Source organism: Xiphophorus couchianus, chromosome 5 (assembly GCF_001444195.1).
Source record: "Xiphophorus couchianus chromosome 5, X_couchianus-1.0, whole genome shotgun sequence".
Classification (NCBI taxonomy): Eukaryota; Metazoa; Chordata; class Actinopteri; order Cyprinodontiformes; family Poeciliidae; genus Xiphophorus; species Xiphophorus couchianus.
In genome coordinates, this window is record NC_040232.1 from 18,823,602 (window position 1) to 18,842,128 (window position 18,527).

General features: G+C 37.8%; 3 protein-coding genes across 14 annotated transcripts in view; 2 read left to right on the plus strand and 1 right to left on the minus strand.

Moving 5' to 3' along the window:
- The window catches only part of LOC114145152 (uncharacterized), a 14,809-nt gene extending 12,530 nt beyond the window's left edge, over positions 1-2,279 (plus strand). For all 3 annotated transcript variants that reach the window (XM_028018571.1, XM_028018573.1, XM_028018572.1), the window contains exon 7: positions 788-2,279. In XM_028018571.1, coding sequence (XP_027874372.1) covers positions 788-1,417 — 630 coding nt within the window. In that variant the 3' untranslated portion in view covers positions 1,418-2,279. The remainder of the gene's footprint in view (positions 1-787) is intronic.
- Positions 1,921-10,975, minus strand: slc43a3a (solute carrier family 43 member 3a). The gene is made up of 13 exons (XM_028018584.1): positions 9,456-10,975; positions 8,604-8,919; positions 7,398-7,527; positions 6,868-6,914; positions 6,638-6,714; positions 6,446-6,538; positions 5,707-5,846; positions 5,487-5,623; positions 4,503-4,646; positions 4,289-4,396; positions 4,022-4,208; positions 3,211-3,334; positions 1,921-3,107 (listed from the first exon to the last, which is right to left on the minus strand). The coding sequence occupies exons 2-13, from the start codon at positions 8,791-8,793 to the stop codon at positions 2,958-2,960; spliced, it is 1,527 nt and encodes a 508-aa protein (XP_027874385.1). The 5' UTR covers positions 8,794-8,919; positions 9,456-10,975; the 3' UTR covers positions 1,921-2,957.
- A 3,021-nt stretch (positions 10,976-13,996) lies between these two features.
- ctnnd1 (catenin (cadherin-associated protein), delta 1) overlaps positions 13,997-18,527 on the plus strand; it is a 32,739-nt gene continuing 28,208 nt past the window's right edge. For 4 of the 10 annotated variants that reach the window (XM_028018942.1, XM_028018943.1, XM_028018938.1 and 1 more), the window contains exon 1: positions 13,997-14,268. The gene's annotated coding sequence lies outside the window, so the exon portion shown is untranslated. The other 6 variants (XM_028018944.1, XM_028018940.1, XM_028018946.1 and 3 more) reach the window with 4 other exon arrangements.

Consider the following 18,527-nt stretch of genomic DNA (forward strand, 5'->3'; position numbering starts at 1 on the left):
ATAAAAGAAAAATAATATTTTTATTTTTAGTGGTCCGATGGTATATTTAATTGAAAAGTTAATTTATTGCTGTAAATGTGTAAATTGTTTGAACATATTACAAAAATCAATATAATTCAATTCAAGGGTTTTTCTGTAATTATTGTAACGATTAAGCTCGTGAAAACCTTCCAAAAATGTGAATATTGTTGATTATTCATGTGTTTTGTCTTTTTGTAAATTTAGAAAGAGCAGAATTAGTTGTGATTAGTCAATTTTAGTTATATTTGAAAACAATAACTAAAATGATGTGTTATGAAAATCAACTAAAATTTTCATAACTAAAATTCTTTAGTTTATTAAACATTTATAAGTGGGTTTATGGATGTTTTATAAATCCATTTATAAAACAAGACCCATTGTTTTATAATGGGTCATTTGAAAATAATTGCAAAGAAATCAATTAAGTAGTGGCATAATAAAAACAAATAAGGTCATTTTCAAAATTAATAAGTTGTGAAAAAAATGTCAGATTGGGCAGATTTTCCAAGATAAATTTACCTCAAGTTGGACCAAGGCCTTCCTGGAGGCCAAAAAATAACAGTTAGCTCGTTGGCTTATCCTGAAATTTTAAACACAAGAAATTTGCTCATGGATTCTCTCAGTGTTTAGTCCGGATCAACATGGTGACGGTGGTCTCAGACATCAGATCTTCTCCAATTTGCCTGATTTAAAAAAAAAAAAAAAATTCTGGATGAGTTTCAATAATGTGCAAAGGATAATAAACTGTTTTAACCTCATGTTGCAGGAGCAAGTGGGCACATTCAACTGGCTGAAGCAGGAGGCTGTGAGAATTGCGAAGGAGGACAGGAAAGGGATTAAAGCCAATCAGATGAAGAGAAGCTCCCCTCCCGTGTCCCCGGAGTCAGACAGCGAGATCCTGCGGCGGAGCAAACGCCTCAAAGAATGTCCCCCGATCAACTTCAGAGAGCTGATCGTGGAAGACGAGTTCAGCGATGCTGGGGAAAACGACGACTGCGGCGACCCGTCGGACCCCTCTTGCCACGCGGGGCTCACTGGCATGGAGTTCCTGCTGGGCGACCTGTTCTGCTCCACCCCCAGGAGCAGGCAGAGCTCTGTGGAGGAGTCCGTCGACATGGAGATGTCCGTCTTCAGAGCCGACAGAGGGGCCTCGCTGGGGGTGGAGCCACTGCAGTGGTGGAGGACCAAGGTGACTCAGTTTCCGCTGCTGGCCTCAGTGGCGCGGGTTTACATGGCCGCTCCGGCCGTGGCGGGAAACGCCGCCCAGGACTTCGCACAGGAAGGACCGGGGAGAACCACGAACAGGAAGAGGTCCACCATTCCGCCCGAAAGTCTGGACGCTATCCTGTTTCTGCACCACAACCGCATTTCCACCGCTGAGGGTGGGCAGGAATGATGGCAGGAAAAAGGCTTATTGAACATTAAAGGAGTTTTTTTTCCCCAGGCAGGTTCTGATGAAAAGAACTGAACCATTCCCTGCTGACTGGACTCGTCTGAGTTAAAAGTGATCCAGAAACCAAATCTGCAAGATGATTTAAAATTTGAAAAGCGGTGTCATCCTGGAAAACCAATCGGCAAAGATCCCCTTCATCTGATTTTGCAGATTGGTGTTTACCAACACATTCATGGTGTAGTTTTTCTTTTTATATTTTATTTTTATTTTTTTGGGCTGCAGACTGCAAAACTGTATTAGATTAGATTTTAACTACTGATTTAGATTTAATTTAGTTTATTATCCTGTAGATCTTTGTGCCTTATCACATTTTGTTAGCCAACCCGTCATATGACATGTTTTCTAACCAAATTCAGGTTTTCTTCCCAACTTCTTTTCATACCTACAGCTGGTTATTAGAATGACTGAACTGTTTATGGACTCGTTTTCTGCTGTTTGTCTTTGATTTCTTTTTGTTTTGTTGATAGAAATATGAAGTAAACGTTAAAGATTGTATCAGTTATGATCACGTTGCAACGACACTATTAAGTAAAAATCAACTGTAAAACATGCTGTCATGTTCAAATAAAGGTTAGCATAACCTCTGCTGTGATAATTTTGTACCACCTTGTATTACTAAGCATAATATCTGTACCATAGACTTTATAGAAGGAATTTTATACAGTCGGTGGTCTGTATTGTGCGTCCCTGAATGTATTCTTTCACCTTTTTATAAACAAACACAGAAAAAAAGGTTATTGTCCAAGTCATGTAGCAAACCTGTCCTATACTTCTTTTTCCAATAAAACGGATTTAACAAGGTAAACATTTTCTATGTTTGTCATGCGGGTGGGGAGACTTTAATATTCACTTCTGGTGCAACATAAAGTAGTAAGTTCATTTCGGGCTTTGATGATTTATTTAAACTTTTATTTTTACAAAGTATTTCTTGAAGTCAAGGTAAAAAATTCAAACCACAGAGTGTTATGCCAACTGTCAAGCATGGCAGTGGCTTCCTCATGCTATGGGATTGTTTCACTGCCAAAAAGTGGCAAAATATGGACCACCACATTTTTCAATATCTCTAAAACCAACAGCAAATTTAACGTTTGGTATAATTTGGTCTTCCAGCAAGGCAATGTTAATAAAAACACATATTTACAACAATTTTTTTTTTCATATACATGAATACAACAGCAAGAACCCTGTTATAGTCAGTAGTTTCTGTCTTTCAATCTGGGAAATTTCAGGTCATTTCCAGACTTTTAATTCACCAAAACTGGAATTGACAGAGGGTTTACCCGTTCACTAAAAAGAAAACAAATTTTCAAACTTACAAGTCATAAAAACACATTTGTTCCTGTAAAACATTTTAAAAAATCAGTCTGTTTATAAAAATCATATAAAATATTCTTGTTTCTATTTTCAAGTTAAAACTTGAAATGGAAAATGGAAACGAGGAAACCCTGAAATATTAAACTTGTCACACAAAATCATCCATCATCTACAGTTTAGCTTGAGCCAAACTGGGACCAATATCAACATCAGCTGGAGGGATGTTCTCCCTGCTCCGGGCTTTTCTCCTGCAGTGGATGAAGACGTAGACGGGATGGATGAACACCATAACAGAGAGGAGAGTGAGAGTAATATCCACCTGAAACAGATGGCGTATATTCAAACATCTGAAGCATCATACAGTACAATGCGTTAAACACAAAGATGCGCTCGTCTTTTGTAAATTGATATCTAGTGCTCACATAAAACGGATCTCCATCCAGAGGTCCTTTGACGAGGGAAAAGCAGGGATACTGCAGCAGAGAAATGACAGCAGAGAGCGACATCACCAGGCCGTACAGCTTCCCAAAGTGGCGGGCTGGAAATCTGAGAAGGAGGGAGTCAAACACACAGAAAGTCAGAGATGGCTTTTGTTCTATTGTGGGCAAAAATATACCGTGTCCTGCAGCAACTAAAAGACACATAGTGTCTTTGTGTGTACCAACTGAATCGAGTGGAAAGTTAATTCTGAAAATGCATGAAGATTGCTACGCAAATTACATTTTGTTTTCACTTCGTGTAATACCTTCTGTGAAGATATCATTTTAAAGTATCAAAAGGAAAGGTCCCATTGCAAGGAGGGAAACTGGATTAAATATCAGAGAAACACCATGAAATCTTTTAACACATGGCCAAAAGATGTAACAAAGACAGACATATTTTTGTTTGGTGTAACAGATGTAACAGATGAAAATCATCTCTTTTTTGAAAAGATGAAAAATCATCTTTTCATCCGTAAAAATAGTTTCCATAAGTGATCAACACTTAATGTACAATATTGCTTAATGGAAAGAAAAAGAATACAAGGGTCTCAGAGTTTGTTTTTTTACAGTGTTGCATGCATCTGTATTCACCCACTTTACTATGCTGCCCCTAAATAGAATCCAAGGCAAACTGTTGTCTTTATGTTTACTCAATTACTGAAGAAAATAATTTTGTAAGCCACAATAAATTAAAATGACATACGTTTATAAATAATTATTTTCTTTATTTATTCTTATACCAGCCACTTACGCAATGCTAATGAAGGCTGCGTTTCCGCCGTAGAGAAAGGATCTGTTGAGGACCTGTAGGATGAAGGTGACGTACTGCAGTGGGAGGACAGGAATGGAGGCGCAAACAGAGAAGAGCAGGCACTGCAGTGAAGTCAGGAACAGAGACAGGTAGGAGGAGCGCAGGTCAGCATCCTGTTCAGTTTCTCCTGCAACAAGAGGACAGAAAGAGGGAAAGGTTGATGTTGCACAGACACGCAGTGTACTGGTACAGGCTCCAGGGATTTACCAGGGGCTCGAGGCTTTCCCTTGTGTCTGTCCAAGATGAGTCCGTTCCAGGGGGCGCCGAGCACTCCGCACAGCTGGGTCATTGCAAAAGCATTGGTATACTGGCTCACTGAGAGGCACGTGGCGGAAAGCAGAACACATCAGAATCATTAAATCATTTTGATGAAGAAAATGAAAAGAAGAAGAAAATGGAGAAGAAGGTGTGAGAAAGTCACCCAGGGTGGGGTCGTTTCTGGCCAGCCGGCTGAGCCTGGAGTTGAGCGTGCCAATGAAGAGATAGTGTCTCAGCTGCAGTATGGACAGCCACAACAGATGCCAGAGGAAGAACCAGGACAAAACACAGCTCCGGAAGCTCGCCACTGAACAAATCAGAGCAGTAAATCCATTAATATCAGCCGTCTTGTGCCAAGCAACCTGCCAGTGAAGCAGTAGTACAAAATATCTCAGTACACTGAGAAGGAGTTCATACATTTCTTACTTCTTCTTACTCCTTTTCGAGTGCGTTAAGATTATTGTAGTACAAAAATATGTCTTTTGCATTCCCTGTCCATGAGTGTGATTTTATATTCCTATCATGTTCGAAACAAATAAATAAATAATAATAATAATAATAATAATAAAAACACTTAAACTAAAACAAAAATCATGTAAAAGTAAGCTTTTCAACAAGATAAATGAGCTTCTTTTACGTCACCAATTCTTGAATATATATTAGGTAAATTATATGTAAGTACTAGTTCAGCTGGCACTTTCACTTACAACAGAAAAAACATGTTTTGTTATAAGCAAAAAAATCAAACAAACAAAACTTTACATTCAAGAATTATTTACCGGTACTTAAAACAAGCTCATATAGTAAGTAGAGTCTTATTTCAAGTGTACCAAAATACACGTAAAATAATATCTCATCCTGTTTTTATCTAGTTTCTATTTTCTCTACAAACTAGATAAAAAAAATACTTGGTTAGATTTTGTATTTTTGCAGTGTAATAATTTTTGCACATTTTGTTGATGTAGCTCAAATACATCCTGAAGAAACAAACTGAAGTTTGTGGATGTAATGTGACAGGAAGTAAAAAGTCCAATTAGTGTGAGTGCTTCTACAAGACATTGTACAGTTTTAAATGCTGCTAGGATGTGATATAATCTGTTGAACTGATCAGCTTCTCCATAGGTGTTGTCAATAATAAATCTGATACCTTTTTCTGTGTTTTCGACCTCTGTTTCATCCGACTTTGCCGTTTCATCTTTCCCACTGGAATCCTGATTGGATGCATCCTCCTTCGTCCTCTTGACCTGCTCCACGTTGTAGCTGTCGGCCTGTCTACAGTTCACCCTGGGCATCAGAACACACTGCATGCCGTCAAGTTTCAACCCAGAAGAGAACCTGAAAACAACAATGAATAATAAGACGCTCACCCGTATGTGTAGCGTGGAGGCAGTGGGTACGGGATGTGGGTCTTGGGCATGAGGAGGAAAGTCCTCGCCAAGTGAATGATGCTGCAGAGGGACAAGGCAATAAAGGAGGACTGGAGAGAGATTCCTCGCTCGTGTAGAATCTGTAATGGAAGATGGAGACAACATTTGGTGATCTGAAGCAGTCTTTACATTCTTCATCTGTAGAATCTTTTCTGTGCCACTAGGATTATTGTCATCTAAACATAGTAGGGTTCATTGACTTTCTGTATCACTAAAACTAACTTCAGACTAAAGTCACTGGCTGGTGTTGCAACGGTTTTCCCAGAAATTGATCATAAAGTTTAGGATTTATTTTCCCACCGCTGATAACAGTTTGAGTCTAGATAATGTAAAATATTATAAAGGTTTCCAGTCCTTTGCTCCGGCATAGCAAACTGTCAGATTTGTTCTTGTAAATGTATTTACTCTTAAGACATTTCCTAAACAAGTTTGGAACAGTACACTAACTCAATGTGGTTGAAAATAGTTTTTTGTGTTGTTTTTAACTATTTTGTTTTCTACAAAAGTGGCAACCCACACTTTATGTCTAGATAAAATGAAAGCAATGTTATCTTGTATTTTATTTTAGTTTCCGACTTTTGCTAAGTTTGGTGTTTCAGCCTATTAAAACAAATCCATACGTAAATAATCTGTTCAATTTCCACCAAATTAAAATATGTAGCAAAACATGGCAATGCACCTTGATGATGAGGAAGACTCCTGAAGAAGAGTCAAAGGCTCCGTTGTAGAAAGTAATGATGGTGGAGCGATGAGCGGCAAACAGGTTCCCCACCTCCACAAAACAAACAAATTCCAAATATGTAGTTCCAATAAAATGACCTCCTGTATTTGATTTCCAATGAAGGAGCAGCTTCTTTTACAGAATAACCACCTGAATGTTCGTCATAAGGAGCAGAATTCCTCCCACAGCGATGCAGGATAAGGCAGGGAAGAGCATCAAGGAATATGCTGCAGAACAGTGGAAGAGAAAAAAAGACAACAATCTTTTATCTCGAAGACGAATAGCAGTTTGACTAAATGCATTAAATATGTCTACTGTGAATTATTCTTTCTACAACCTTACAAATTAAATGTGTTTGTTTGCATAAAACAATTGCAGACCTGCACTGGAGAAGGCCACAAAAAGGGTTCCAGTTGTGTACAAAGATCTGGAATGAGAAAACACATGAGTATCTCTGGTCATTTATATAACATTAATAAAAAGTTACAGCCATTTTTGTGTTTTTGTTAAAAAGGTTCATTTTTAATGGCTTACATTGTTACTATCTTGCTTGTTATTTTACTACGCCAATTTAAATGGTAAACACAGTAACTATTGACAGTATGTGGTCAAAGGAGGTGACGTCTGTCTGGGTGTAATCTGTCTTTGTAAGACCCTCCCTAATTTCATCACATTGTAGGTTCCTCCTCTTATCCTAACAGAAATAACTGAACCACAATCTCAATTTTTACATGTCATAAAACTTTCTCGAATTTTGTATATAAACCAGTTGGAAGACTAAGCAGAATTTCAAGACTGCCGATGTAGAAGAAGTTCTCTATATGCATTGCAGACTACAACCGAAATCTAAAATCAATAATTAAATGGATTAGTGCCCTGAGTTTGCATGCAGATTCGTGCTTGAACTTACACTGCCAGCAGTCTTGTTACCATGGTGCCAAATCGATCAAACAGGTAGCCGTTGATCAGACTCAGGAAGTTGTTCAGGAACGAGGCGATAGTGAAAACCAGAGAAAACTGCTCATCCTGACCTCTGCAGTCTGGAAGAAAGAGACACAATCAGACATGGACGAAGTTATGGAAAAAACATGTTGTATTACCCACAGAGCAACTTTCAAATGTGTACACACCAAAATTTGACCACAAATAATTACTTCAAAGCTTTTTCCAGTCACATTGTGACTATAGCTCCATGGTGTCCCAATCTGCAGGTGTGTCTATATACTTAGAGAAATATTTTTTATGCATCTTTAGATCTGGTTTCAACATTTAGTCTTCTTGTGTGCTGAAATAGCATCAGTTATAGTTACATCAATTTACTGTAAATGAAGTTCGGTGACGCTAGCAGGACTTTCTTGATGTTTTCATGACTCAAAGTTGTCTTCAAATTTGCATATTGTGCATGTTGTTGACTTAACATGTGCATTTAACAGGGTAAATATGACAAGTTTTGAGTGACCAGTCTGACTAGTAAAGTGTCAGCATTGCTTAGCATAAATAGTTAAAATTATGAAAATAATAATGTTGGTTTTTTTTTAAGGTGTGCTAAAAAATATTATAGACAGATTGGTTGGTACCCCTAAAGAGTGTGTTTTACTCTCCACTTTACAGGACAAAGAAATCCTATTTATATACAAATATATGTTGTCAATCAAATCCAAACATAAACACAGATTCAAAGTTGGTGGCACATTTTTAAATTCAATAGTTCTGAATCTATGCATTGAAGTTTTGTTTATTAAAGGTGAAGGCTGCAAGATCATCTCCAAGTAACTACATGTCCCTTTCTTATTTTTCTGGCTTTTACCAAATAAACATAATTTTGATCATCAAAACTGATATGCTTAGAGTTTTTTTAATGTCTGACAGTGAGAAAAAAACATTAGGTCTTGTTTTATATCTAATATATAAAACGAGACAGCAACAGTGCTGCAGCTCTGATGATTGATGCTTTTTATCCAGCTTTTAGGATAGACATTCATGCAATGTTGGAGCATTTTGACCCAACGGACAAACAAACAGCAAAGTCAACACCCAAATAACTGGAGAAATAAAAAAATAGCCCCATCTTCAGAAACTTAAATCACAAAAGTCTTCTGTTTCTTCTTGTGCTCACCTGTCTCCACCAGAGAGCTGTTGCTGGCTGTGTTGTTGCTGCACAACTCACTGAAGTATTGGTCTTCCTTCAGCACAAACACCAGAGAGGTGTAACCAAACACCACACCAGCAAAGCACAGACACTCCAGCATCCCTGAGATCAGCGTCAGCCAGTAGCGCATCTTGGAGCCGACCTCGCAGCCCTGCATTCTTCAGTCCTTCTCCGCAAGAGTTCAGATGAAACTTTCAACAACAAGGTTTTGTCTTCAGAGAAATCTATTCTGTTTTCTAAAGCTCCCTGGGGTTCTTCCAGCAAGCAGCAACCATCTTCCTACCTAAGAAACATGAGAAAACAAAGGGGAAGATCCCTTTTTCTAATTTGTCAGTTCCTCTGCCATCTTCTGGTGAGCAGCATTAAATTAACACCATAGAGCCAGCTGTGAAGAATGTGTTATGTGGGATGCATCTGCTACTGGACTATATAACAGATGTTTTATTGTCAGTGGAAATCAGGGTGTGTATTTACTGTATTAGAGCAAAATTAAAGATCTGATGCTGGAATTTATTTTAATTAATAACTTAACTTCAGTAGAGCAACATTTGAGCAAAAACAACTATAGTAATACTACCAGGTTTGAAAAGCATGTATTGTTTTTTTTTTTACTGATAATCCTTCACAGCTAACCAATGCAATGCATGCATATCAATTCTTAGCAAAATGTTTATTACATCATGTATTTTTCTTCTTCCAGCTACGCTATAGTTTTGATCTGGAGATTTACTATTCATAAAACATCTTCATGGCTGAGATTAAAATGAAACTTTAGCCTTTTAAAATATTAATAACAATTTTAATAATAATAACTTTCACCTCGGTGAAGCCTCTTCAGTCCAGTTCCTGAGAGTTTATCTTGTCAGCTCTGTGACAGCATGGCAGGTTTTCCCTCTTAAAATGCTTCTTATCTTTCTCATAATGAACCGACGCTACAACATACTGACAGCCGACTTTACGGACAGTGGGAGTTATCTGCAGGAAGTACTGCCTCTAATCCAGATTAGTTGGGTTAATCTATGAGTACTGGCACAAGACAAAATACTGGTGCAATAAAACTCACTTACATGGGCTCTAAAACAAGATTGGTAAGCACAAAATATATTTAAATTTACTTCTTGAAATGCTGTTTGTGCGATTGAACTTACTTTTGCACTCCTACACTTTTATGCCAGACCTGGAGACACAACAAACTAAGCCACTGATATGCCATGCAGAGTAGCTTTGTGTTTCTGTCCACAGCACCAGGAGGGAAGCCAGATTAAAACAGATGCTCTGATTAATAATATAAAATGGATAATCTAACAGATCTGAATTTCTTGACAGTCTAAGAAGATTTCTCCAGGCTTTTTCAACCGACGTCAGGAAATCCAGATGCAACAAACAAATATTCAAGTGCCATCTGTCCACAGCTTGCTGTGGAAAAAATAATGACCAACTACTGTTAAGGTTAGAATCACTCAGTCAGGTTTATTGATATTCTGTGCAGGAAATGAGCGCTTACAAATGATGCGATGTTGAACAGGTTAAGGTGAGAGAGAGCAGGAAAACAACACGTCAGTTTTATAGGAACAGTAAAGGGAAAATAATTGTAAACACTGAAGAATGTGAGACTATCTCAATATTTGCTCCACTGAAAGAGACAAACTTGGTCCAGGTAAGGTTCCTCTGGGAATGTTGATAAACATTAAACCAACAACATAACTATCAGATGATCAAAATTTCAGTCAAATTGAATTAAACTGAAATAAAATTTGCTACATTTTATCCCCTTGGTTATAATAAAACCCAGTTTTATAACCACATAGTAAAATTTTATTTTACCCACTATTCGATGTCACATAATTATCATGAGGGAAATTTTATTTACTCGAGTTCATCCTAAGAATATGCAGAAATTAGAGGTATAATTGGTGTTCATTTTTTAAAGATTTCTGTTTGTAGCAAAGCATGACAGGAAACTCTTTCAGATTTTAATAAGAAAAAATCTCCATATAAAAAACTCTATATATGTAAACAGAAATCCATAAAATGTATGTAAAAAGGAAAAGTGGATAAAACTGACATTATCAAATTTCCTACCATCTGTTTAACTACGGGAATTATTCAGCAAGACAGCAGCATCAAGATTGCAGTGCTGTATTATGCTATCATGTAATAAAACATGGTTTTAAAATGTAATAAAATGTAATAAAAACCGCATTATGTAATAATTAACACATTTAACCCTTGGACACATTTTAAGTCAATATAACCATAAGGTGCCTTTGAGACTTTCCCATTTCCGAAAGCTGAGGGTTTCCATTGAACTTCATTAAGTTGATGTTATTCAATTTGAATTGCATATTTAATACAATTTTTATAAATAAAATGCCACCAAAAAAACAGCAAAAATATTTCCACCATGTCATCAATATATTCAAAGCAAAAACAAATACATTGTAATAGTATGGTGATTGTAAGATGTATATTCTTAGAATGTTTTTGGGTCTCCTTTTCAACAATATATTTTTGGTGATGGAAAAAGAATTTGAATAGTAATAAAATTATGGCAAACTCTTTGTTTCTTATTAAATCTTTAAGACTTTCTTTTCTAAATAAGAGCCGACTTCAAAAATATTCATAAATCCACTTTTAATTAACTTAAACCGTTCTATTTGGCCCTCAATTATTTGTAAAGGAATCACACAAACGTTTAGAAAATAATTTGTTTATTTTGATAAATCAGGAAAATGTCAAGGTGAACAAGGACATAACAGGATGGGCTTTAGACATAATAGGGTAGAGATGTGAAATATCATAAAATGGTGTCATAAATCTAATGAACATGCATGTGGTGACTTGGCCCTAACTAACCTCTTGTTTTGTTTCTTATATTTATCTGTTTAATTGTTTTGTTTTTTTGCAAGCTGTGTCTTCAATATTTCTTTCTGTTTATTTTAACCCTCTGATCCGTAAGTAACTGGACCCTACACTCTTCCGTAAATGGGTCTTTTGTGACCCATGTTAGAATCAATGTGTTTTTATGCTACTATTTGTAATTTTGATTCAAAATAATGTTTTACATAATATTTTCTTCCATCTTTTATTCTACACAAGAATAATTTCATATTTGAAATAGTTTTATTTTTCATTTTTTAAACATTTGTAGAACAATTCGTAGAACATTTGTGACAATTTGTAGAACATTTTTAAAACAATGAAATGACAATTTTACAACAGCAATGGAACAATGTCAATGTCCATTATATATGTGTGGGGGGGGGGGGGGGGGGGGGGGGGGGTGACAAAATTTACAGTTTGTCAAAAAATTTAATCAGTAAAAAAAACATCAGTCAACATTTATCTTTGCTCAAACTATCAAATTTACTAAAGCGTCAAGAATGTTAGGACAGTCTCTTTTAGTTATATGCTTTTAATCATTATATTTTATGCAGTATTTTTTAATACTTCAATTGAACTCTACTCTTCAGGATCCTGTTCACAGTTAAATGTACACATTTCAAAGAAATCTCAAACATGATTTAAAATCAGCATCAGTTTTGTGTTTCTTAAATTTAATGCTACAGAAAATCTTTACCACTTTCTTTTGACTGTTATACAAGTGAAATTTTCAGGAAGGAACAAAGTTCTTTAATCTTGTGTGATTTTTTTTTTAACTGCTTAATTTAAATGCAAACAATTCTTACATGTTCAAAGACTTAGTAAACTTCAACGTTAAATCTCTTTTATTTAATTCCCAGTTATCTATTTCCAGTGAAGTGCTTCAACAACAACAACATAAAAAAACACACGTTTGGCCATCTGGGCATAAGATGTTTGGGAATCAGGGGATTCCTTACAGGAGAGAATATTTTTCAGAAGACTTTCATCATTACCAAGATGACAAAGTTTTTTCCTCTCTCTAAAATAGTTTCAATCTTTAAAACATTTATTTCACCGTTCACAGAACTTCTTCTCATAGTGGTAAGAAAATAGCGATGACAATCTCCTTCAAGTAAATATATAATGTAATAATCCAAACTGGTTATCTTTGCTGCTTTTGATGAGGCCTTAATTGAGGAGATCAGACTAATCAGTTTAGAGAGGTGTGTAGAGAAATCTCTAGCAGAAAAATTGAGAATTCGCCCTGGGAAATTTACAGAAAACTTAGTAAGATACATAGAAAATGACAGGTCAGTAGGAGGCCCTCAGATAGCTGCTAGACATTTCCACAATGTTTGACACTTAGGTGTCAAGTATAGCTCCATTAATGCTCCCGCTGAGGAGGTGGATGAAATGCAGAGGCACCAAGAGGACACAGCTCAACTTCGTCCTTCCAGAGGAAAACCTGCAGCTCAGTGAAAAACAACATGGACACCGCACAAATCCAAATCCCGGCAGCTTCTCACTGGTAAAATTGAGTTCTTCCTCTCCTCTGATATCACGTGATCGCTCAAGATGACAACGCATCATTTTTTTTTAAATGATAATTGGATATGACTTCAACACAATGTAACCAAACTATCCAATGTAATTAGCAGGTGATGAATTAGACCTGTTTTTCCTGTGAAGCAGGGGTGTCAAACAAATTTTCATTTTAGGTCAGATCAAGATCATGAAGATCCTCAGCAGGCTGGTTGTTGCAGAATGCATTCGATGAGTACTTCTAAAAATGTCATATTTAACACCCATTTTAAGAACTTTGGTTATGCTTTTTGTAAGATCAGTAAAGGCGTTATCCTCGACAGGTGGAACCTCTGGAGAAGTTCCTCATTTCGGCCACACGGTGGCAACATCTGAACTCTACAAAGTTTAGGTAGATCAGTAAATATTTATTTCTCTTCTAAAGTTTCAGGAATAGAAAAATATAAGGCTGTAACGTGTAAACTCTATGCTATTTTTTGGAGAGCCAGAAAATAAAACCAAATTTAACTTCTGCAAAAATAATAATTAAAAAAAAAAAACAAGGAAGAAGCAAAACACAAAAACAAGACAAGTGTTGATGAAAAAAAAGGTGATACGAAGCCCTTAAGTTAATTTTGTGTTTCCTTTGCAAACCAAGATTCCAGGGTGTTGAGAAGTTGGAAGTTGCTTGAGGTCCAGTGAGAGGATTATGAAAAGAATAGAAGAAGTTGCAAATAAATCCACCTCCGAATCCGCGACGCTTCCACAGAGCCACAGGCTGGTCACCTCCATGCCACGCTGCACTGTTGCAGTAAATCGCGGAAAATATATTGTGTCTAAGAAATCAACTTTTTAAAAAAATACATATTCTAATTAACTGAGTTGCACCTGTATGTGAAGCTTCTGGAAAATGATCTGAGCCGAAGTTGGACTTCTTCCATTGTATTGGATGTGACATAGTCATAGGGGAGGAGTCCTGTGGGAAGGTGAGGAGCCACACCGACCTTTCCCATAGGAGTGACAAAAAGTTTCTTCTGTTTATTGGATCATTTGTGAAATTTAGAAACCACATAACCCTAATTACTTTAGAATAAATCCACCCTGGATCTGGCTCGTATCGTTTTGAACTATCCGGCTTTCTTATCTGTCGCTGGCCCCCACATCTTCCTCCCCCCAGCGGAGAGGAAGAGGACAGACAAGTAGACAGCGAAGGCGAGGAGGAAAGGAAAAAAACTGCGCTGCATAGGTGGGTGTTTTCTCCGGTATTCACCGTGGTTCCTCTCCGCAGCTCTCGGGTGTAAAATCGCCCTGCGCCGACGTGTTTTTGTTGTCTCACCCAAACTCTTCACGCAGCCCGGAGGGGTCGGGCTCCCCCGGATTGTGTCAAACAAGAGAGCTTGGCTAGGCCCGAAGCCATCAAACACTTATGGACTTTTAAGAAAGAAACCTACTGAAAGTGTCTACTACATGGGTAATGGCAATTCTGGCAGTGTTTCGTTTTGCGTGTGGCTGGTTTGGGGTTTGTTGGTGGTGGGAGCGGAAGCGACTTTTGGTTTGCTGAACTTGGCTGCCTGAACAGGCTAGCGGCGTAGCGTGGAGCTAACTGAGCTAGCATCAACGTCTACGTCTCGTTGATGAATAACTCGAAAGTTGTATTAAACTACGTTGACCTGAAAGCGGCAATTATATAGAAAAGAGAACAAACTCTACACGTTATGTTGGTAAGTTTTAATACAAATGAAAGACTTGCGTGGTGTTATCACGTAAAACATCGCCTCTTCACTGATTGACGCGTTTGAAAAACGCTATTTAAAAAAAAAAAAAAGATTTCTCCGCCTCTTTCCCCGGGATTTCCTGTGTACCAAGGACAGGTGAGAGTACACGGAAGTCCCCTGGGACGCCTTACCGCATACTAGACCGTAAACTCAAAGTCAAAGTCCAGCTTGCTTATCAATTTCGCCCTTTGTGTGCCCTGAAACGCCCACTCTCTGTGTGTGGTTAACCTGCGCCGAGCTTTCAGGTGACTATCCTCCTGTTGTGTGTATGATTGCCTTTGATTTTTGTTCACATCTTGGTCTGTGTTTAAAGTCTGGTGTGAAATCTCAGCTGCTGTCTTTTGATGTGGTGGGGTAGGCAGAGGAGAGGGAGACGGCGTTTCAAGTCTAAGAACCTGTTGTGTGGGTCTGGACCGGTGGGGCGTGGTGACAACAGGAGTGTTGCTTCATTTAGTGTGGAGGCTTAGTTTTACCTTCACTTACAGTATTTTTTGAGTCTGAATACAGACAGGAAATCTGCCTGGATATGCAGTGCCTTGCTAAAGTATTCATTCCAACTTGAACTAGACACTTTAATCTATTTTACTGGGATTTTATTAGGCAAAAAAAAAAAAGAGATACACAATTGCAGAGTGTGGCGTGCATTTATATTTAGCAACTCTGAGACAATACTTTGTAGAAACACCTCACAGCCGTCAGCTGCAAATCTAGACGGCTGCTAAATTTATCAGGTGATCTTTGCAACATAGTTCAGACTCCCTGAGAGTGAATGTAGAGGTTTTGTGAACTGCAATTTTCAAGTCTTGCCTCGGTTCGTTCTTTGTCGAGACTTTTATTAAGGTTTAGTGTGGATGTTTGGCATGTTAAAGGGGGTCACTCCAGTTTGAAGTGGTTTGAAAGTTTTAACCCTCTGAGATTGTTGTTTATTTGGCTGCATCCATTTACCCATCAAGTCTGACCATTTTCGCTGATGCTGCCACCACCATTGTCCTGCAGACAAATTCTCCCTCCTGAGCTGCACCAATGATACCTAGGGCGTCTTTGCTGCTTCTGTGATAATCTAGATTCTAGATTATTTGATCTAGAGTGTGTTCTGTTTCCTAAGAGTGTATTCACACCAGTCTTGTTTAGTCCGTGTTAATTAAACTGATTTGTATGTCTACAAAGTCTGTTCGTTTGGGAGATGCGAATGTGGAATCGAATTCTGATGTGGACCAAAAGAGCTAATTTTGGTCCACCTAAAAACATAGGTCTGTGTTTGGTTGAAGTGAACTCTGGTGCGGTTTGAATGCATTATGTGGATGTTAAGCAGACCGGAGGCCGCTCCAAAAGCAGAAAGTGGGCTATAACGCTGGGCATTCTGGGTAAACACAACCAAAACAAACGTGTGAGTCTAACGGTAGCGGGAGCAATGGCTCGTTGTGTTTTGCCAAAAATAAGAGAAATCATACAACCGCTAAAATCTGATGCCACTTGATTTTTCTTTTCATTTCGTGAAGAAAGAAGTTGCTCTCAGTGCCTTTTTCAGAGGTTTTTGTGTCGTTTTCTTTAGTGGTTCTTGGTTCTGTACTTTAGTGGAATGTAATTTTCTGTAGGATTTGTTTGATTGCCTAGACTGCAACACAGCAAACCTGAAACTTTGTTTCTGCACTTGCAATTAAATAATTTCTTGTTTACTTATTTTTTCCCCCTTTGCTACAATCAGCTGATCAGTGAAGCATAGAAATGCCTTGCATATTTCTGTGTTCACCCTATAGTGATTATTGCTGCAACCTGCTGGAACACAAATGGAGTAGATTGAGGACAAGTTTGGGCACGCTTAAAAATGTCCCCTCTTGCAATGAGGGAAGAAGGGAGTGGCCACTGAAAGAGAAAATGGACACAACGTCCTTTCTTTAGATACTTCTTTTGTTGCTTGGAATGATTCCTGGCCGTTCTGTCTGTGGAGACCGAAGTTTTCCTAGCTGGTCGGGTGTTTTAAGCAGGGCTATCATTTGCTAGTGTGTAATGAATGACTTGCAGGGCGCACCATGGGTGTGTCCCTCTTCTGACACACATTGAGGCTGGAGTTCTGCTATGCTTGCTCCTCCTTGCTGTCTGTTTCTCCTTTTTTGATTTATCTCCCTTGATCTACATTTCCACCAATCACACCATCAGCCTGTTTCTACTTGAAAGTCGAGTGTGTTGGTTGCCTCTGCGTGTTCTGTATGTGATGGTAAACGCAGAGTGGATCAAAGCGAGCAGATAAACGCAGCGGTGAAGTGAAACCTCTGCTCGGTTGCCTCCCTGGGAGCTCGTGGTAGATTTCTTGGAAAAGTTGACCACCGACTTGTTCGGCAGCCGTTGCGCAAACATTCTTGTCGACAAGCGATTACTCTCTGTTCGCAGATTAAACGTAGTAAATCATTGTCAGTTTTAATTCAACGCAAGCTGAAATGCTTGGCGATTCTATAGAAAGATAGTTTATTATCCCACAGTGGGGAAATTCTGAGAAAATGTGATCTTCAGAATGTGTTAATTTTTAACTAGCTATTAAACGCTGCAGCCATTAATATCTTTACCAGTTCCCTGTTTATACTCCATTCAATAATCACATGGTTTTGCTGTGTTGATATGTTTCCTTTATTTCTTACCACTACTTACTGCAGCCTAGAATGACATGGTGCTAACCAGCTTCTACACAAAGCAACAGTTACATAATCTCAATGGTGGTCAGTGGATTTAGTGGCTTCTGCTCAGATGTTGAAGTATTGATGGATACTGTACTATCAATGGAAGCTAATTTATTTTCAGCTAGTCAGTGGGTGCTAGCTTCTGTTTTCTTTTCCCTGAGCTGAAGGTGGTCCTGGACTTTAAACAAATCATTAAATCAAAGGGCTTATCAGGTTAATAGACATTTCTCTTTAGGGTTATTGAGAAATCAAGGCATAATGTAATATGTAGATCATTATTAGCTTTGTACAATTAACAGATGCCTCTCAGTGGACCAAAATGAATAATATTTCTGTAATGTAGCTTTTGACTTGATTCATGTTGTAAGATCTGTGCTGAAGTTTTATTCTTTTGTGATGGCTGAGAACAAAGTCCGTCATTTAGAAATAAAAAGTCAGAATGCAGCGTATTTTTAGATCTCTTAACAACTTTTTTCTAAATGTTAACCCAATAAGATCAGAAGGATTTGTAAAATGTGCAACAATGGTTTAGAAATATTTGTCAGCTAAACCAGCAAAAAACACAAATACACCACTTCTTGTCATTTGATATCATTATTTGATTTCTGATGCTGTGAGAAAATTTGGGTTAGGAATCAAATGGACAGTGCAAAAGCTAAGTCGATTCATGTTTGTTTTACTTTCTAGGTCTAGGACATAGTTTTAAAATGATTTAAATAAATTGTTTTGTCCTGGCTGCTGCTTGGAGTCAAATTGTATGTTTGTTAAATATATTCAAAATTCTGATATAGTCCATAATTAAAATATAAATTATTTAAATGCAGACACTGTGTTTTTATGGGATCTAAAAATGTCTGTAATGTTCCTATATCCGCAACAGTGAAGTATTAAACATGTGGTATTACAATATTGTCCATATAAACATTAGTAACTTACGGACTGCCCCACCACTGCTCTGTCCTCCTAAAACTTAATGTGAGGTCAGCATAACGTTAAGTTTCACATATGAAATGGTGAAGGGGCCAAACGACCAGCACACCTTTTACCCATGACTTCTC

Bases quoted from the DNA above. Each gene is read 5' to 3' on its own strand.
- slc43a3a (XM_028018584.1), bottom strand. From the start codon at position 8,793: ATGCAGGGCTGCGAGGTCGGCTCCAAGATGCGCTACTGGCTGACGCTG. The intron at 6,915-7,397 runs GTAAGTTCAAGC...TTCTCATTCCAG, and splicing joins GTAACAAGACTGCTGGCAGT to ATCTTTGTACACAACTGGAA. The intron at 4,647-5,486 runs GTATCAGATTTA...TGATTTGTTCAG, and splicing joins GGTCGAAAACACAGAAAAAG to TGGCGAGCTTCCGGAGCTGT.